Source organism: Aquila chrysaetos, chromosome 4, assembly GCF_900496995.4.
Source record: "Aquila chrysaetos chrysaetos chromosome 4, bAquChr1.4, whole genome shotgun sequence".
Lineage (NCBI taxonomy): Eukaryota > Metazoa > Chordata > Aves > Accipitriformes > Accipitridae > Aquila > Aquila chrysaetos.
The window spans coordinates 73,585,078-73,607,059 of NC_044007.1; the positions used below are offsets into that span (position 1 = coordinate 73,585,078).

General features: G+C 41.6%; 1 protein-coding gene across 10 annotated transcripts in view; it reads right to left on the minus strand.

Annotated features, from left to right (window-relative positions):
* Nucleotides 1–21,982, minus strand: part of FHOD3 (formin homology 2 domain containing 3) — a 397,395-nt gene that overhangs the window by 161,445 nt on the left and 213,968 nt on the right. For all 10 annotated transcript variants that reach the window (XM_030011913.2, XM_030011904.2, XM_030011902.2 and 7 more), the window contains exon 6: nucleotides 3,941–4,035. In XM_030011913.2, coding sequence (XP_029867773.1) covers nucleotides 3,941–4,035 — 95 coding nt within the window. The remainder of the gene's footprint in view (nucleotides 1–3,940; nucleotides 4,036–21,982) is intronic.

The window sequence follows — 21,982 nt, forward strand, 5'->3', positions numbered from 1 at the left end:
AGGCATTTTCCAAGAGCCCTTGCCATCACCATCAAACCGAGACTCTACCTGCAGGTGATCCACCATCGAGCTCCACAGGGCTCTGGGGTGCCAGCTGCCAGCACGAACAAATGCCTCGGGTCCCTTTACAACCAGGATAAATATAACTTGCAATATAATGCAAAAACTTGAGTCCAACTTCAGGAGCCGCAATGTATAGCTGGCAGAAACACCAGGAAAGCGGTGAAGTATCATTTCCCAGATGCTGTGAGGTTGAAACACGTGTTACGGCACGTGGTCAGTTAAGGCAACATCCCTGAGAGGTTAGTTTACTCACTTAAAAAAAAAAAAAGTAAAACTTAAGCAATTTTGAAAGCACTGTTAACTAACATTCATTGACTCCTAGTTTTGTCTTTTAAAAAGCAAACTATCTTGCATGAATTTTCCATGCTACCAACAAATGCTAAAAGAATACTTCGTTGACACACATATTTCCTATTTACTTAACTTCTAGCTTATATAAGATGGTCAGAGCCTTGGCCCTCCTATAGCCCTCTTTTGCACTCCTACAGCAGTATGCTGCTGACCTCAGTTATGTGTTAAAGTTCTCTGGAAGCCAACAGCATGTAACCATACACCTATAATTAAGTACATACTTGAATGCTTTGTTAAACAGGGAAAGACTGATGAATTGCTGCCTATATAACTAATGATGAAATAGTAGTAATGTACACTTAAATTGGGATTATGCTGTAAATGTTTCATGCCAAGGATATATTAGCCATTGATGACTGGAAAGCAGTCTACAGCCAGGTTGTGGAAGGCCAGTGGCACACACTGGTGTGGTCACACGTGGTTGGATGTGTCTTGCAAATGACCGGCAGTGGCCCTAAGAGTCTGGGATGTGCTGATAATGCTCTTCTCTTCAAATAACATGGCCAAAGAAGGGTACTGCTAACTTCAAATTTCCAATCTAGTGCCAATCTGAAACAGAAGGGTCCTTCTGCCCACTAACAAACGAGTCGTCTAAGATTAACTTTCTTCCTGCTTTTCAGTTCCTCACGCTGACACCACTGGTGCATCGTACCCAGCATAAGGGCAGCAGCACCAGTGCAGTCACACTGTTAGAATTTTAACCACCTCCCTAGTAACTTTATTCAGAGCAAATTCAGACAACAGCGCTAAAGTTACCAGCAACTTCTGATAATCCATCTATAGAAGCATCCCTTGATGCTCAGAGGGGTAAAACTGCAGCACAACTAGCAATAGTAAGGAATATAATGGCAACAACCTAGGCAGGCTTTCAGTAAATTGCTTATAGTCCTTCTTTCTCACTGATTTCAAATTTTATTTCCCACCCCCTTCCCTTATCGCAGTACAGAAGTACTGCTAGGTGCATAAAGTGATCTGGGAGCTGGGTACCAAAATTACAGGTGATGCAGTGCTGAGTGTGCCAGACCCTAAGGTCTGCTGCTGAAGGCGAGTGCTGCGGTGGACAAACACACACAGTAATACACTACTCCAAGTGAGCAGCCCTACGCAAGTAACAGGGAAGGGTCAAAACCATTCTAGAATTTTACCAAAAAAAAAGAAAAAAATCAGTGGAAAAGATTAGCAACAACCTCCACTGCTGAGTATATTAAACCCTGTCAGAGCTTTTGAGAGGGTGAGAAACCATGTGTCGCAGCTGTGGCAGCTGAACGACTGTATTCCTCCTGCATCCTATTAGAGGGATTTGTCCCAAGACTTAATTGGCAATTTCACTATTCCTTTTTTGTTCAGCAGTGTTAACGTATTTTTCGCCGCCTTTGCTGCAGAGAAGGCACCACCATAGCAGGGCTGCAAATTAGACCGTAGGTGCGTTGCAAATTCCAGGGGTTCATTTTTCACAGAATGTCAAAACCACCTTTAAGTGCATAAAGCAGCTGTTCCACCACACTGTGACAGTAAGCCTGCCATTCCTTCGGTTAAATTCTGGCACACAGACAGGGACTTAGATCTCTTCCAAGACAGTCAAAGAATAATGAAAAAGCAACTTTGATGCTACCTGAAACCAAACTATTCAAAGCACATTGCCTGCATTCCTCAGCTGCAGGCACCGAGCCAGGACATGGAGATAATCATTTGGGCTGGCAATGGGGGAGGGAGAAAGGAGCTTACAGACCTGAGAGCTGAAGTACTCTGGTCAAGAAAATCTACACAGGATTTAATCTGCAAGGTAGCAATACAGTCGTGTTTCTCCCCCATCCCACTCCCATTAGGTGCATTAGAGAATTAAAATAATTGCGGACACGGCAATATTTTTTTTTCCTTTTTTGCTTGTCTCTTTTAGCTGTTCCATTGAAAACCAAGCAAACCATTTCTCCCTCGTCTTGCACTGCTTTTCCAACCGTGGCTAACATTCTCTGTTTCAAGAGGGCAAACTGCCCAGTGTAAAGCTCAGCAACAGTCGAACATTTCACATGGGGGAAAAGTTTCTCCTCATCTTCTTCCAATCATAAAGCACTCCCTGCAAGCCCGAGTTTTCATAACCATAATTATCTTACTTTTACGTATCTACCAATATAGGTACATCAACCCAAGATAAATCAGTTCTTTCAATACTGCAGCATCTGTTCTTTGACTTGATAATCTGCTGCAGCAGTGAAGTTTGCACATTTTAGAAAAAAATTCTGTAGTGGTTAAAAAAGGCCCCTGGGACACCGAGCTCTTTTTCTCCTGGTGTTATGAAAGGTATCAGGGGAAAGGGGGAGAGCAGCAGCATCTCTATGTATCCAACAGCAACTTTCTGCGACTCAGCCACTTGAGGAAAAGTTCCTGTAAATTTCTTAGTAATTCTAACTAGGGACTCAACTCCACCAATTACAGCAACTTTTGAGTTGCTAACAATAGCTAACATACGCTGTTCCAGCTATTGCATCACATGAACCTGTCCCCAAGCAGGTCTACATGGCAAGAGCAGCAGCAGTCCCTGCAGGCCTTAATAAACTTCTTGAAGTTAGAGAGCCAACAGAGCGGAGAATGGTGTATTTGTGGTTTTACTACCTACCCTACAGCCCTTAAGGACGGCGTGCCAGCAGAATCTGCCTTCTGCTTCCTTTTCAACTTCCAACAAAGATGGCCTTAAAAGCAGGTTGTGCACTACTTCACTGGAGAAGACAAACCCAAGCGGCACATATTCTGGCCTTCAGCTTTTGCCTCCTTGTAGGCAGGGACCAACAAAGAATACCCGGCAGGCAGGTACCAGCCTTTGTCTTCTAGGGCTCTTCAGGCACAAGAAGACGTGACATTAGGAAGCATTTCCTTACAGAGAGGTTGGTCAAACACTGGAACAGGCTTCCTAGAAAGGGGGTCGATGCCCCCAAGCCTGTCAGTGTTTAAGAGGCATTTGGACAATGCCCTTAATAACATGCTTTAACTTGGTCAGGCCTGAAGTGGTCAGGCAGTTTGGACTAGATGATCGTTTCTAGGTCCCTTCCAACTGAAATATTCTGTTCTGTTCTAAGAAGGAAGTCACTCTGAATTGTCTTCCCCCAGTGCTCAGCAAAGTTGAGCAGTGTAGAATGGTGAAACTGTAGAAAAGGATTTGCATTCACAGAATGGAAAGGGGGAAAAAACCACCCCAAAAAGCGGTTCCAAAGAATGTCTTGGGAACTGCAACTGCAAGACTAAAAAATCTTCTCCGTGGTCAACTGCAATGGCAGCACAGACAGTAACGAGGGCATCTTTGGTATCTTTGCTTTTAAGGGCACAGTGTGTGCCAACAGCACAAAAGAGTATAAAAACAGTAGGAAAAAAAAAAAAAACAGCTCAGTGTGCCCTGCTTTCCATGCAGTGTTATGTACTCATTTAGAACCTAACATGCAGTCTGTTTATATCCTAAATGCATATGTAATACAAATAAAATGTATTTAAAGAATACCAAAAACATATAAAATGAGAATTTTGGAGAGTGTCTTACCTTTGACCCAATAAGTGTGTACAGCCATTGGATGGTTTCATTATGATTTATTACTCCATTCATGCCATCGACATAGAGCATTATCTGGCCCAAAGCTATTGTAAAGAAAAGAGATAAAATATAATCAGACCCGGTGAATACTTTTTATAATCCTAAGCATTGCTGGCAATTTTCTATAACCAGGGTTTTTCAGAGACATGGGGAGCTCAACTAAATAAAGATGTATTGGGCAAGGTTGTGCTGGACGAAGTCCTGGGCAACTGCAGTAACTTCACTGACTTCATCTGGATGATATAAGTGTAAATTTCAGCCAGGGACAAGCACAGGCACTTGCTCCTTCCTAGAAGATGCCACATTTTATTGCCCCAACATCTGCAAACAGTATTTTATACACTGCTTACTGTCGCAAGGGTTCCATCAGCTACAATGCCTTATATCTTGTGAGCCAAGACTTTTACCATTTGTTTCAGCACCATATAATGTTTGGAATTAGTATATTTGGATTAAGTTGACTGTTTCAGTGAATTCCAATAACATGAACTTAAAGCAGGGCAATTAACACCAATAAGGACAGCAAATATTCACCATTGCACAGTGCTCTCTTGCAAATTAGTTTTGCATTTTAGTGAGAAAATACAACAAACAAAGCATGTTTAACAAAGAAGCATCTTTATTCATTTATTCTAAAGCATTTACAACAACATTTCAAAACATGCTAGTAAAATATTTCATAACAGTAATTCCATAGTTTGCAATCCTGATAATATGAGACTTTCTAGAGACAACAGCTATTAAATCTTTTCTGACTGATAAGGACAGACATTTTTCGTATGGATTATGAAAAGTGGATTAGCAAAATTCATCTATCATCTTCAAAAGTTTCCACTGTTAGATCTTCTGCTTTATAGCAGGAGATCAAAGCACAGTGGGATGAAAAAGAAATCACTGATGTAACACCTTTCAGCACAGCCTGTTGGCGTAACAACTCAATTATCTAACGCACAACCTGACGAGCCCCTAGTACACCGCTTTATGGGGGAAAAAAGGAAAAAACCCACAGGGTGAGGAAAATTACGATGTTATTAATCTGCCAAACACATTCCAAATGCTTGCTAACTTTTGCACAGGTTGTGCACAGTGCAGCTTCATTTTCCTTGAGGGCAGATTTTCAAAGACATGAATATTAGGCAAGCTCTTAAGTACCTCTATAGCTAAGCAGCTAACTTTCATTTTTACACTGTCTCCTCTTTTTTCCTTTGCTCTAGTTGGTCGACTCAGAGTTACAAATCCCTGAGGTACTAATTTTAGGTACTTAATATTCCTTATCTAATCTGTAACACCAAGCTAGAAGCAAAGTCACCCTACATGGTCAATAAAGATGGAGAAAAAGCGAGCAAGAGGGCTACGGCAAGGAGATAACTCATATCTTAAGCAGGCTGCGCTGCTGCTGGGGTATGCCGATCTCTCTCTGCTCCTTCTCTCCAGGAAGCAATCATTCACCACCCTCCAAAGACACATGTCTCAGGTGAATAAAATCAGGTGGGAGGGACACAGGCCCAAGTGTTAAGGTAAAATAAAAGATGTAAGCCAGACAGTAAAAAGAGATAAGAATTACACTGCCTGAATAAATGGCTGCTTTGAAGCATTTCCTTGCAGGTAGAGGAAAGAGGAGAACACTGCTATCCCAGAGGTAATCAGAGAAAGTTCTTAATTCTTGCTTTTACTTCCTTTCAATGCTAAAAAGATTTGGCCCTTCATGAGTATGAGATCCAGTCATGATAAGGTCACCAATCCCCCCCTTTTTTTTTCCCTTGCAAATTCTTTGGTTGGGGGTGAAGGGATTTAATTTGAATTTGAAACAAATGTGAAGCAAATTTTACTCTTGGCACATGCTTTCCAAATTAATATAGAAATCAAAGACAGCAAGAAGTCTGCTTTTAAAGGGAAAACATGCACACAATACAAAATTATTCCACTGCTTATACTTAAGACCAGTTAGACTGGATGCATGAGATCTGGGATGCATTAGCCTTCAGTCTCTTGGATGTGACTCTTCATAACAGCAATAGGTTAAGGCAAATTAGCGGACCTTAGAAAGAAGCCAAAAAAGGTTTTAGGGATTCCTGACAATTTTCATCTGCTACCATTAATCTTGCCCCCCCAACCCCTCCCACCATCTTTTTTATTTTTGTTTTCATTATCAATACTACCCTAAGTATATGGTAGTATCTGTATCTTTCCAACAACAGAATGGGTCTTTTGGATTTAGGTGAAAAATTAGTAACGAATGAAAAAACCACTACTGCTGCTGCTTGAACAAGCGGCCAAAAAGTTTCACAGGACAAAGAATTACAAAGGACGCCGTGAAACAACCAAGATGAAGACAGCTTTGCTATGGAGTCAGGCTGTCCACATACAAGTCATGACTCCGGTAATTATCTGCCACACATGAAGTTATCAGCTGCTGACAGACCTTGGCGTGGAGCTTCATATTGCCATTTCCTGTCTTCGGGGATCAGAAAAATGAAAGTAAGACGTGATATGCAGGGTTGAGGAGAAATCAGCTTTCGTTATGAGGAAGAGTAAGTTAGGGAGAATCTGTATGTACTTTGTACAAAGCTGATGCCTTATGAATTCTTAGGAAAAGAAGTCCATAAGAAGACCTAAAAGGAGGAGAATGTCGGTTTTCATACCATGTCAAGTATCTGTGCTGAGGAAGAAAAGGTAACACCTAGTAACCACACAACACGGCAGCAAAATGGAAGAGGCCACCAAAACCACTAGCGTAAGAGCAGGCTGGTGGGCTGGAAGTTCTCGGGCTCTCCCAGGGCTCGGGTCTGGCTGAGTAGGGCACACCAGTTTTGCACTAAATGGAGACAGGCTGCCCACAGAGCACTCTACGCCGTTTTACATTCTTTGCAGTTTTTCTACCCAACTGATAGCCTACCTCCCGGCCCATGACCGCTGCAGCTACAGCGCAAACTCCATGCGCCCGCCACCCCGCACATGCGTGTCAGCATGCACACACACCCACCACCAACACGCAGGGCCTCGCCAAGAACGGGCACGCTAATTTGCAAGGCAATCTGAGGTTCTTCAGAAGGCCAATCTAGTCCAAAATCATTAAAGTTCGCATTGGTACATGCCTTCGACTGAACTCCTTTTTTTTTTTTTTTCTTCACTGAAAAATGAGGAGGCTATTTAATCCATTTAATCCCATCTCTCAGCTAACTGGAATTCTTTTTGGAAGTATATCAACAACCTACTTGCATTAGGAAAGCTTGCTATTGTGCAACAGGGGGCTGGGAGAGGGGGGTTTAAATACGGAGCAGACTTAATTTGGAATTTCTTTGTTCCCACTACCCTTGTCAAACCCTTAATCTTATGTGAAAGTAGTGTGTGACTTTACCCATAGCTATTTTCAAGTGGAAAATTGCTGGATTTCTGAGGAAAGGCTTAGGCTAGAAAAGGACAGACCAGCCAGAAACTTCATAGATTTCTGTGAAATAAGAGGTTTAAGAAAGCCTCTAAAAACTTGCCAGTATTGGCACTGATACTCTCCTGGGATCTTTCCTATATAAAATTTACAGGACCAAAGGGGAAAAACTCTAGCACAAAACATCATTACAATGAACATCACTGTGGTAGGCTGACCCTGGCTGGAGGCCAGGTGCCCACCAAAGCCGCTCCATCACTGCCCTCCTCAGCTGGGCAGGGGAGGGAAAATAGAAGGAAGGGCTCGTGGGTAGAGATAAGGACAGGGAGAGATCACTCACCAATTACCGTCATAGGCAAAACAGACTCGACTTGGGGAAAATTAAATTAATTATTACCAATCAAATCAGAGTAGGGTAATGAGAAATAAAAACTAAGTCTTAAAAATACCTTCCCCTTACCCCTCCCTTCTTCCTTGGGCTTAACTTTACTCCTGATTTTCTCTACCACCTCCCTGCCAGCAGCGTAGGGGGATGGGGAATGGGGGTTGGGGTCAGTTCATCACACGTTGTCTCTGCCGCTCCTTCCTCCTCAGGGGGAGGAGGACTCCTCACACTCTTCCCCTGATCCACCGTGGGGTCCCTCCCACAGGAGACAGCCCTCCACAAAATTCTCCAGTGTGGGTCCTTCCCACAGGCTGCAGTTCTTCACGAACTACTCCAGCGTGGGTCCCTTCCCCGGGCTGCAGTCCTTCAGGCACAGACCGCTCCAGTGCCGGTCCCCTGCGGGGTCACCAGTCCTGCCAGCAAACCTGCTCCAGCATGGGCTCCTCTCTCCATGGGGCCACAGGTCCTGCCAGGAGCCTGCTCCAGCGCGGGCTTCCCATGGGGTCCCAGCCTCCTTCGGGCATCCCCCTGCTCCGGCGTGGGGTCCTCCACGGGCTGCCGGTGGAGATCTGCTCCACCGTGGACCTCCCTGGGCTGCAGGGGGACAGCCTGCCTCACCATGGTCTTCCCCATGGGCTGCAGGGGAATCTCTGCTCCGGCGCCTGGAGCATCTCCTCCTCCTCCTTCTGCACTGACCTGGGGGTCTGCAGGGCTGTTGCTCTCACATTCTCACTCCTCTCTCTGGCTGAAGCTTCTGTGCCTGCCACAGTTGCCCCCCCTTCTTAAATCTGTTCCCCCACAAGTGCTACCACCGTCGCTGTTGGGCTCGGCCTTGGCCAGCAGCGGGTCCATCTTGGAGCCGGCTGGCATTGGTTGTATTGGACACAGGGGAAACTTCCAGCAGCTTCTCACAGAATTCACCCCTGTAACCCCCTGCTACCAAAACCTTGCCACACAAACCCAATACAATCACTTTTCCCACCTAGAGTATCCAAAGTTTCAAAGCTGTTTCTTGCTCACACACCTGCTTCTCATTTTACCACAAGACTCTTAGAGAAAACAACAGCACTGAATGAGCAGAAACACTATTTTCTTACAGTTTCCTGTGAGTCAAAACCCCATTCGTCACGCCAAGAATTACGGCAAGGATGCATCTTGTGATGGTTTTTGTTTCCATCAGAATAAGCAAACGTACAGGGTGAAGCAGGCCAAAGCCAGACCCTGCCGCCACAGGTTTCAGCTCCCGAGGAAGCTTCTGGCCCAAGTTCATCAGGCGCTTCATAACCAGCAGCCGCGGTGCATACGACACGCTGTATACAACAACGGGCGAGCGTGAATGACAGACAGAACTGTGATGAAACTAATGGCGAAGAGCCAGCTGCTAAAAGTCATCCTTCTAATTGCTAGTTAAAATCTTATCATCATCACTGAGAAATTAAGGGTCTGTGCGATTGCCTTCATTCCATTTAAAAACAGATTAGTAGCTTACATACACTATATCCTCAGCACCAAAAAGGCATACTCCATCAAAGTAAACGTCACAATCAGGCACAAAATTTCACTATCTCTCTAGTGAGGGATCCCAGGAGGGAGATAATAGTTATCTAGTGTTCTACTGCAAAGCACTAGTTGATAATTCTGAAGGAAAAAACCCTCCTCACAAATTTCTTTCTCCATGTTTCCTCACTAGAGAGAGGCAAGAGCTCAGCTACCCAGCGGGACTGCCCTGAACACAAAATCTCCAGCTCAGCTCAGCCCCAACACGCTGGATGTCAGGAGCTTCTACTTCTGCTTGTAGCACATTCCCACTGACAGTGCTTGCACACGCACCCTTTGGGAAGAGCTTATCGTCTCCATAAAATCCAAGGATATTGGATAGTGTTTTTCCTGATGAGAAATCATTATTAAATACAACTTTTGTACCATCCAGCTATTTGAAAACTAACAAAATTGAAGCAGAGTTCCTTGCTTCTAAGAGGTGACATCAGATAAAAGAGATGACCTGGCCTCTCCACTGCTTCTGAAAATGATCTTACAAAGCAGCACTGTGCCAAACCTTATGACTCACACTCATTCCACAGGGCGAGAACTAGCTAAATTTTTAGGTTTGGGGTTTTGTTTTGTTTTTTCCTCTGTTACTATTCGTATGGGTTGGTTTTAGCTTCAGTGCAAAATCAGCTGTTTATACACCTATTCCCGTTTCTTTACTCCTGTTGAAGATACCTGTAATGTCGTCTAGGAAGATAAAAACAATCTTATTCCTGGCCACAAATGCATGAATATTTTGTTTCTTATAAAAGTTTCTTTAAATCCCAACTCTTTTCATAATCTTTTCTTTTTACCCTCTGTTCATTTGTTCTTTCTATTATCACATGCACCATAGTTGAAACACGCTAAGAAAATAATTTTCAGAACTCCCACATTAACCATGTAGTGAACTTGTATTAACTGTATTAACCAGGAACTGAACTTTCTCACAAAAAACCACATCACAGAACTAATGGTATAAACTCAAACTGGAAAGGCAGTTCTGTACAGATGTAAAAGTGTTACATTGTTAATGTAAATCAGAAGTTCTCATGCTTGCTGACACTATTTAAAGTCTAGCTTTTAGTCTTCCGCAGTACTTCAATAGCTCATAAGTATTTGGAAACTTACGCACGCTAGTTTCAGACCTAAAGTATTATTCGAAGTTCAGATCTTTTGCAGAGACAAAAGGTTTCTAGATCAAACTTAATGTTCTTTTTTTTTTTTTTCCATGTACAAAGATACAATAAAACCCACCTGTTTTTTAATACTGAAAATGAGTGACAAAAGTGACAACCAGAATTTTCCCCTGGATTACAGGCTCAAGGGAAGCTGCCGGCCAGAGGTCACCCCTGGGCAAAGCCAAAGAAACCAGGAAGGCTGGACACTCTGTTCTCCTGGGCAATCAACACAGCTTTCTGCAGCACGCTCGGGTCCCGCAACGTACATTGCTGGCTGTGGTTATAACCGAGCGGGTACAACAGCGACATGCTGTAATTTGCCTTAAAAGCACTTCTTATTTAAAAATCAAGGTCGAGATCACCAAGAAACAAAAATCCTTTCTTTGCTTGGCATCTAAAAATGTGCCTTTGCCATTATTTTGATTCTAAAGAGACAGCACGTGTATTTTGATGCTTATTATTTTAATCAGTCTGCTAAAACTCCATGCTTAACACCGGGTTCTTAAATGGCACAGCCTAGCAATAGTTTCCACCATCCACAAAATCCCACAGGAAATACTGGAGGAGATTTATAACACTGACATTCCTGGCACAATGGAGAGACATTTAGATCTGTGTTATTATTATTATTATTCCATTCTACGTAATTGTCCGTCTTTAACAATAACCTTAGTTTTGGTGAACCCCAGGGGCCGCTCACAAAGAAACGCTCTTTCATTGCTGATTACTACATGAAAATGAAGGGGAACAGGCTGCCAGCTCTGGACTCAGAGCAGAGCTTCAAGCGACCAAGAGTCTGGGAAAACGCGTCAAAGTTTTGAAGCATCGATGACATTTACAGTCATTTGTGCTGCACGTACTCAGAAGTCATCCACAAAGAACACAGACAACTATTTTTGGTCCTCAGAAACTGGTTGTTGATGACACCTCGGCAATAAAGCAGGCATAGAGACCGCAGAGCATTTACAAGCTTAATTATTCAGTTTGAAAGCAGGTTGTGATGTGGTTTGGGGGCAGGGGGGAGAGCAGGTCCCCTCTCCTCCCCTTCCCTTTTTCAGGGAAAGGTACCTGCCTGGTCAGTGCCTCCGTAACTCCCTATTCTGAGGCTCCTTAACGAGAAGAGCTCTAGTTACCATTTCAACCTCACACACACGCACGTCTCCTCTCCCTAAAGCCTACTTCCAATGGTTCTCGGTGTCTCCAAGGCTCAAGCGACGAGAAATGCAGCCCTTCCCCAAGGGACGGCCAACACATGGCAAGTCCAGGACCACAGAAACTTCTTACAGAGGAATTTTCTCCTTTGCGTGTTTTTCTTTGGCCGCCCTTTTCTTCTGGTGTTCCTTCCTTTAAAAACCAACATGCAGCAAGGTCAAAGGGCACAAGGCAGCTTTAATCAGCTCAAATGTTTCAGCCAAAGCTGGTGTTTTATACATACCGCGCAACACCTGTGGCAGTGCACAAGCCCCACCAAAGCCAAAGGAGCACATCAGAATTGCTCCTCTTCCAATATTTCTTTTATGGTATTTCTTACAATTTACTTGAGTGCAAAGGAAGAATAGACTCTCACTTGACTCTGTCAGCGGTTAACCTGCTGAGTGCCTTTTTATACAAACTGAAATCCGGCATTAGAAAAGCTTTGCATGGTTAGTCATAATTGTTTTAATCATTATTTTATGTTGTGGCCCTCATGTTTTAAATGCACTATATTCCAGCATGCTTTACAAGATTAATAACACTTACCAACGTACAATAAGCTGGCTAAAGCTTACATAGCAAAAGGTAAAAACATTGCCTCATTAAAAAGAAATATGTAATTAAAATATCTTATTAATAAATGAGCAAGTCTACTCCAGCATTAGACCACTAATTTGCAAGCTGAGTTAAAGCATGAAAGTATGGGGGAAAAAAAAAAAAAAGAAAGCATTAAGGAAGAAGGAAGATGGGAGAAGGGAAAAAGAAAATAAAAGGTTAACTTGATGATTTTAAAAGATGACCATTCATCCTCAGTGCTTCATGAAGCAAAACTCCTGTGGAAAAAGAAAATGTGTGGTAGTCCTGAACTAAGATGACATAATATATGGATATATAGAGCTGAATTAAGGTAGCTGCTTCTTAATTGAATCAATATAGGCTCTAACACTGAATAATGTTCTTCCAATGTGTGTATGAAGTTACATATTTTTCTTAAGAATTTAGACTTCTAGAGTTTTAAAGGATTTTCTGAGGAGACTTCCACAGTAGCCCACAGAACTTCATTTCTCAAGGAGGATACGTTGGTGAGATTGCCAGAGAGATCTTCTCGTGAGGTGAAGTATTCTGCAAAAGTATCAAACCAGCGCAGGACATTACCCATGGAAACACTAAAGAATTAACTCCAATAGGCTTACACCCAACTCCCAGCTACCACTTCTTGCACTGAGTACTGATGCTGCAGCAAAAGAGAAGTGGTTTCATTTTAGGGCAGAAATTAAGGTCTGTTTTTAAGGATTAGGTGTCTCTTGTCATCTCCAGTGAAATAGTTCACACATCAATTTCAGAGAAGACTCATCTTTAAAAGTATTTTAAACTTTTTATAATGGATTTCCCATGCTTAGGGATCCAAGCACTTTACAACAGCAGTAAAATTGAACCACGGGTTGGATGAGGTTGGACGACACCTCTGGAGCCCGCCTAGTCCAACCCTCTGCTCTAACCAGGGAAATCCAGAGCAGGTTGTTCGGGGCTCTGGCCAGTTGAGTGTTGAATATATCTCCAGGAGTGGAAACTGCACAACCTCTCTGGGAAACCTGTGCCAGTGCTCAGTCACCCTCACAGGTTTTTTGGTTTGGTTTTTAAGTTTAAATCAAATCTCCTGTATTTCAGCTAGTGCCCACGTCTTGCCTCTTGTCCTTTCAATATGCACCACTGAAGTCTGGTTCTGTCTTCTTTACTCCCTCCAATCATATATTTAGTCCCTCCCATAAGATTCAAATTGAATTAAACTGAATTTAAATTGAAGACTAATGCATAGTCAGGAAACAATAACTACACTGAGCTAGAAGCCAGAAAAGAAAATTTACCGTAAATTTAGCATTAAACTAGAGAAACTTTGCGAGACTCCCAAGTTAAGAAGCGATACCTTAGCCCTTCTATCTGGGAGCCGATTGAGTAATTTAGTCTGGCAATGTGCTAGATGTGATGGATTTCAAGGCCTTTCCCTCTCCATTAATCATCATGAACATAAGCCTTCTGTCTGTGTAAACAATACTAATCCTGACTTTGAAGGTACAAAGAGGGAAACGCAAACCAACCTTTGCAGAATGGAAAAGATAATTTCTGCAGCTCCCTTTCTTGAACTCCTCAGACACCTATTTACCCTGCACAAAGAAAGGTCCCACAGGTGCTAGCTGTCTTTTATCAATCATTATCAATTACATACAGCACATCAGTTTGGAATTCCAGCATCTCTTTTACATGCCAAAAAGCTAAGCCTTGAGAATGAACTCAGCATTCGGACTGGGAAACACCATAGAGTCAGATATGAGTTTGGAAGAAAATGCAATCAAGATTCAGCCTTGGCAAAACCAGCTTATTTTGACTGTCAGACTCTGTGTGTCTTTGCACCTGGGGCAGAGAAAACTCTGAGGGAATACATGAAACTTTTTTTTTTTTTCCTGTTATATGCCAATAGGATTCATTGACTGCAGTCAGGCACTTTTGTGGTGATTATGAAAAAAAGCACATAGGGTTCCTGCCCTATGCGGGAAGTAAAGAGAATCAAGGGGTAACACAGCTGGGCTGTTTAACAAATAGACTAACACTAGAGCAGGAAAAGGACATACAGCAGGATAAAAGTGTTCATATACCAAGCAATTTTAGTAATCAACAGTATGAAACCGGTCAGTTTTGAAGTGAACAATTGATGGATTCTCACTGACTGCTTTTCTTTTTTCCGGCAAAAAAAAGTGCCACATTTCCTGATATTTACATTTTTCCTAAGCAAAAAGGAAGATTCTTGGGAAGCAGAGAGAGGAAACACAAGAATGCCCAGTATTACTGTGTAAGAAGAATAAAAGAAAAAAAGATGAATTCCTGTGCTAGTTGAAACTTTGAACATTGCTTTACCCAGTAGACTTCAGCACAATCTTTGTAAAGCACAAACATTGGTCAATGATGTTCTGTTGTGATGGAGCAACATGTTGCTATCACAAGCACTAGTATTTCCCAAGATTGCAGCTCCTTGTTTTTTAAGCTCAACATTCTCCAAAGTGCTACGCTGGGCAGGTAAACATGGGCCCAGTTTAGCATCCTGAAATAAGAGCACTGCAATTGGTAAGGAAGATAATACACTTAAACCAGAACTTTGGCAGGGAGGCTTATACAGAGTCAAAACAATTTCAGGTAGCATGTAATGTTACTTCTGCTACTCAAAAGCCGAAAGCCAGTATCCCAAATTCATATATTGTGCCATAACCTCGGGCTTTAAAAACAATACACACAATACTCCTGAAGAACAGAAAAGCAACAAAAAGATGAATGACAGTCCCTGAAAACAATAATCCTACCACCGGTGTTCCCCATCACTTCCCATGGAGGGTTTTGCAGGAAACAAAGTGTGCTGCCAAAAGTGACACTTAGGTAGCCATCCAATTCTCAGTAAAATTCAAACACTGTTTATTCTAGCTGGTAGCCTAAGGTGTGCTTCGGGAATACCATGGAAGAGCTACACTGAGAACAAAAAATACAAGTAAATTTCTCCAGCTGTATTCTTTCCGTATTAAGCTGGTTTTTAATTCTCACATAGTTTCTTCACGTGGCAATGAATTCCAAACAGTGTTCCCTCTTCTCCCAAAATAAGGGACTGCGTGCAAAAGTTTCACAATAGAAGAAACATTATTTTAAGAAGTACTACAAAATATCTCTAAGTCGGTATCATTTCTGCTATTTCTCAGTACTTGTTGCTAAAGTGACACGAGCTACAGGATTTTAGACAAGTCCAAAAGTTCCTACGGAAGGATGCGTCTGCTTTCTCCATCTCAATAGACAGACATGCAACAAGTGAACAAACAGCACAGAAGTATTAAGATCATTCTGGGGACACTTGAGTGGAGTTTGAAATGTTGGTGGCAAAAAGATACAGAAACTTTACTTTTAAAAATTATTCTTTTCAATACAAACTTAAGATTTCTTTGACCTTTTGTCATCTTGAAACCAACTCATTTAAAGGTCACTGTAGAGGAGCACAGAAAGTCACATTTTTCCTAGCTATATTCCAAACCATCCAAAATTGTTGATGGATACTACATTAAAAGCTTTCTCCCCTGCTCATGAAGGACTGACTTGAGAGCAGAAATCAGTAGGATAAGAAAGAATTCACTACGCTTTAAGTTCAGCAACTATATTAAAATAGGTCTTAAGCAAAACGGGAGAAGGAAGTGTGTCTGTTTAAAGCAAAGACAAGACTGGAAGTAAGGCTTTCTCACAGTGTCCCAGCCTCCTCATCATAGTGTGCTGGCTATAAAAGATTCAAACCAAACAGCCTGAAAATAAAAGCTGATTGAATCAAGATCTCTGTGACTTTGTCTATTGAGGGATGCATCCCAACATCAAATGATTTTATGAAAAAAAACACATGTCACTTTTTATTCACTGAGCCGCCTTAAAAACCAACAGTGAATATATCCTTCTAATTTTCTACATTGTAATTACACCATGATGGATGCCAAAACTGAATTCCTGATATACTTTTCAGATATTTATTGCTCTTCAGCATGCTCAGCTTGTCTCTAACGTTTCAGATAGACACCACCCTGCAGTAATGTGCGTGCCATTAAAGAATTCACTTTCATCTCCTGAATTTATGCTTGTTAGGGCAAATTAATGAAAGCCTTTATTCTTCAAGTACTGGCTAAACAAAGCCAAAGTCAGCACCAGAAAGCAGATCGATACAACACTTCATTAAATGTGCTTTTTATTCTTTTTGTTTCAAGTGTGTCTGCTGCGATGTGAAATTTAGGGTTATACAGTCTCCTTTCAAATCTCGCAGAGTAAAGACTGTGCTCAAGTCACAAGTTCATATCTTCTGTTTGAAGTGGACTTCCCATGAGAAAAAGGTGCAGGGAAGAGACATCATTACAAATCCCTTTAAAGTACAGAGCTCACACTTTTCCAAAATATTGATTGAAAATGCTGGTTTGTGTCTCTGCTCATTCATCTCAGATAATGAGCAAAGATTCCTTCCAAATTAACTGTAATTCTCTTCTAATCCCTCTATTCTTTTTTTTTTCCCTTCAGCACGGTGACAGCGAGAACTCCTTTGAATACTGAACCCCATCTTATTCCAGCAATTTTTAAAGAGAAACATAGCAAAATCATCTCCATCGGTGTCACGCTCAGACTTTTCTCCTCTCTGACCGAATTTAGATAGGTGAATAGCTTAAGCAGAATGCACACCATCCTCATTTTTTCCCCTTCTCAAAACTCTCAGGCAAGGATACGTTTAAAAAACATGTACTAAATCCTAATCATTGATCGACAGAAAGGCAGTTTACAGAATCTCTGCTTTTCACTTTATTTCCTTACCACATTAAAAAGTGAATAAAATAGATTCAGAACAAAAGAAAAATATTTGAGGGCGTAAGCTTCGTTTGATCTAAAATGTGAGGTCTGTCATTGGTGACCAGTTGTCACCTGTGTGGTGGCAGGGAGAGACAATCATGTACTGGCTAAACATGAAGAGGAAGGTGGTGGATTTATTCAAGTTGGATGGTCTACGTTTCTTATTTACCAGTAACTATGTAAATGAGAAACACGGTTGAACAATTACATTTTATTTCCCAAAACATTTTTGGGGTGATTTTATTCCATTTTGTTGGTATTATTACAACTCAGTGACCATAGCGTTATTGGTAATCCTTAGTATGAATGCAAGCGTGTTTCTATGACTGTATTGGTCAGCACCTCATTAGCAGGAGTTATATAGGACCGAGATCCCTGGATAACACTAACACTGAAGAAGATGGTGAAGAGGCAGTTTGGAGACAGGGAAGTTTAATGGCTCCTCCTGTTAGTCAGTTCGGAGCAAGGTTGCCGAGGTCTGCTCTGTGAGCAATAACCTTAGGCTCCGCATGGAAGCAGCTTAATTACTTCCAGACCCAAACCAGTCCTGTAAGTATCACGGACACTTCTGCGCAACACTCCTTCAGTAAGTGCTGTGGACTGAACCCAAACCATCTGTGCATAACCGGCATAGAAGACTACGCAACTATGGCATAGTTAGTCCACGATCAAGACAAATCCATCATGGGTAATTAATGGTTTCTGGGTACTTAGAAAGAAGTTAAAAGAACATTAGGCATACAACATTCAAGCACTTGAAATTTAAGAAATGACAGAATTAAGATTCCTGTAGAAAACTTCATTCAGCCTACTTTGTGCACAAACTTAACTACGTCAAAATCAATTTCAAGAAACATTATTTCTGAGCCTTGGAATACTACCTCATTCAAAGCAAGTGCTGGAAAATACTGCCTAAAAAGCACTTTCTCAATGTGTGGTCCTAGTAATTTTTTAATGCAAACCTCCTGTGAAGACAGAATATTTCACATCCTGCAGGGTTTTCTATGATGTTCATCAATACAGCAAGTGCTTCACAGGTCTGAATACATTTTCTGCATAGCACCCCAATGAAGTAAAGAAACTATTCTGTTCTGTTCTGCAGAGAAGTTGGAGCTTCCACTAGCTCTGGATGTCACATCTGAGACACCCGATAATCTGATTTTTGACAATACCTTTTGATACAATAGTACTTCAAGTATCCGCAGAAGAGCTGCAACTGAGGTTAGGTTCAGTACTGTGCAGTACGGTCTCAGATTAGCCCCCCAGAAAACAATGAACACAGGTGAACAGGGAACATAATGATACTTTCTGACAAGTTGAATTGAAATTACTTGCCTTGCAAGTGCATTACATACTAATACTACGGCAGAGGTTCAGCTAAAATCTCCCCCCCATGTCAGGAACCTTAAAATGAGTACCACCACCCTCCATTTTTCCCCCTGAACTTTGAGGACTGGCAGCCTTATTTTCAGTGTCTGGAAAACCTGGGTTTACAAACATTATGTTCCTTTACCTTTTTTTTTTTTTTTTAGCTGCTATCGTTGTTTCATTTAAAAAAAAAGGGGGGGGGGGGTGTGTAAAAAAATCCCACATCATGCCCAAATGGAATGAAACTGCTAGGTTCATCACACTGTTTTTTGCCATTTAATTTAAGAGAATAAATACCTCTCCTATTAACTGTTTACACATCTTAAAGCAAAACAACAAACAAACCTACAAACCATCTCTGGTTTATAATAGAAGTCATATTGTCAGAAATTGGTCCATCAGATACGATTCAAAAAGTTCAGGCTGTCACTGCAACAGTACTTGGGAGTTTGAAGAAGCATGAGTTATTTCAGATAGACAATAATTCAGGTTGATACATCTAGAGGTACTTCGCAGATCAAAGTGTTTTGATATCCCTGAACTACTCTTCCTACGTTCCACAAAACGCCACCCACCACCCATCATGCACGGCTTGGTCATCCTCCGATCTATTCTCTGGTTTTGGGACAGCTCCCCTCTTCATCCCTGCTTCCTCAACAGCAGCACTGATAAAATGTCACCGAACTCCAAAACTCTCTCATCACCCTACCAAACTCTTACAGAATGATGAGCATCCTGCCGCTCTTCACACCAAACTCTAGCAAGCGAAGATTATGAGACGGGGAGAGACAGAAGACCTCTGATCTGCTCCAGGCCACTGTTCCTCCAGGCTGCTGCTCCTACAGCCTCCCCCTTGTCCTGGAAGGGCATCTTTAGCTCCAAGCATCCGTTCAACAAATATCTCACCTTGGTTTTGGGGCTGGTATCCTTACATTTCGTAGAATGCTGCAAGCAGCAAGTGATAACGCTTTGATCATCACTGCCATCGAGAACAACTTCTGCTTGCAAAATGAAAGGTTGTCAAACAAAATGGGGTAAATTATTTATTTGTGCCCACATAAAACTGAACTCTGAAGTGGGTATATGCTGTTTTCAGCTGAAAGAGTTCTTGGTCTACACAAAATGATCACTACTATCTCTAGGGCTGTTAATTTTCTTTCGTAGTTGTAACTGGGAATTAGTTTTCACTAATCTCATCCTTTCCGATTGCTCAAGGCAGAAGGGTAGTCTTTCACTTTTCATACAGCACAAGTAACAGAAAAGTTAAACGTTAAAATACCTGCGTTGCTTTATTGGTGAAGAAAATAAAGTGGAACTAAAATATACTCATTTTGATTCACTGAAATTTACGTTAGCACAAAGTGCAAAAGCAACAGAAGAGCTTGAAAGCCAGTAATTCACATTTTGCAGTCAAATAGCAGAAAAAATAAATGTAAACAGTAGTTATCAGTTAAATAAGGACAGCTGCTTGCTACTGTGTAAGAAAATCTCAAAGAGCTTTACAAAATCAACACTGCAGTACTATAGCTGATTTAAACCCGTAAAAAATTATTTCACGACCATTGCGTAATAAATGTTACTAAACTGTTTTACATCTTCCCAAGAAAGTGTTGAGACTCCAAAATACCACTGTGTGAATCTCCGAGAGCCCCATTTTTGCATATCAACTTGTGAGAGAGCTTCTAATTTGGTTACATAAGTTAGTTGCCTACAATGCATCCAGTCCAAGTGACCTTACAAAAAGAAATAAAATATGAAGTGGTGAGAGAAAGAATCAACATTGCTGGTACAAGTATTAAAAAAATAAAGTCTATTCTTTCCCGCCTTCCTTAATCTCATTTCAAGTTTAACATACAGAAAAGGCTCAGAGCCAGAATGCTTATCCAAACTACATAAATCTCTAGACAAACTCTCCAGACTATACGGCCCTGTCCCCATAAAACCTTCCAATTCTTCCTAATGCTGCTTTTCAGCAGGAAAGGCTAGTAGAGAGCTATCTTTTCCCACCAAATCTTCGATCGATCTTTTCCTACCATTTCTTCCCTTACAAGGACAAATCTCCTTCCTTGCAATGTGTTTATTAAATGAAACAGGAATGGAAACCAGCCCCCAAACCCGCAATGAATCCTACAGCAACAAGGTACCCCACACCGCTGCTGCGGCCGCCTCTGAGAAAGACCCAGTTAATTCCCTTATTCCCTTCCTGAATTCCTGAGCAGGGTCAGAGGGAGGGAACACCATTTACCACCGTGCAACCTACTTCAGGCAGCTGGTCCAGCTTATAATGTAAACATGGTAACACCTTGGGAAGGTCACTCAGAGGAATGGTAGCATTAGCAAAGCAATTAATTTTGGGTTGACCACATGCATACCGCCCTTTCGCTTTACTTTCCTCCCTTCCTTCTCCTACCTTGTAGAAGGAAACACAAGGAGGAGTTTTTACTCGTTCTCTGAACAGATATTTTCAGAAGGTAAGAGATGGGATTTCCTTGAACATCGAGACTGTCTTCTTTTTTTGGGATGATTTCCAGCATGATATTTTATTTATCTGTTGCCAAAAGAAACACTTTATAGTTTTCTCATTAGTCAAAGGGCTTTAAAAACATGCTTGAAGGAAATGATCCAACTAAAAAAACAAGCAAAACCTTTCCCTGCACTTCACATGCTCCACGAAAAGTGGCCACTTTGTGGAAACAGCACCTGTAGAGCTAACTCTTCAACCTGAGGTGTGTTTACCATCTCCTTAAAAATCCTTATTCATAAATGCACATGGAAAAGTTGTAAATCCTCTATGTCCTTCTATCTTCTGACCACTAAAAAGTGAAATACAAGAAAAACAGGGGGAAAAAAAAAAAAAGACACGTTCAAACTCATGAGATTCAACGGTCACCTTTCACTTCTTGGAGAGTTTAATTATGTGACATTTCATAAAGCTGGAGTGTAGAATGTAAAACAGAGACATAGTGAGGTACCAGAGTCCCAGGGTGGATTTCCAAGGTCACAGCGAGCTTGCCTGCCCTCAGAGCACTCGACAACTATAAAGCTGAAATCAGATATTGCTGCATTTACCTCCTCTGTCTTCTTTCATCACCTTTTTTCTTAAATCTAAACTGCCAACTTTAACAAGCCTTCTGTATACAGCATACACCGTACACATTCCTCATCTAATTTACATGAAGAATATAGAGTTTATAGAATGAAGAACTCAAAGGCTAGCTATATTTTATTCTCTGTGTGACAGGCTGTCGTGGTGCTTTCCTCTTGCACCTTTTCTACCGCCTGTTTCCTTGTACAACCAGTCACAAACACTCTGGATCAAGCAAGGCCAGTCAAGACCTATGCAGAGAATTGGGCCTTCCAAATAGGAAAATATTTTCCTTTTAGTATTCCAAACCCACCTACATTAACACCTACAATTATGATTAAGCAAATAAATTGCAGAGACCTAGAAGACTAGGAAATCTCCAAACACAGATTAAATGCATTATTGCAGCGTAAATTACTTCTTCCAGGTCATTTCTACAGTCCAGCAACGTTTTTTTTCCTCC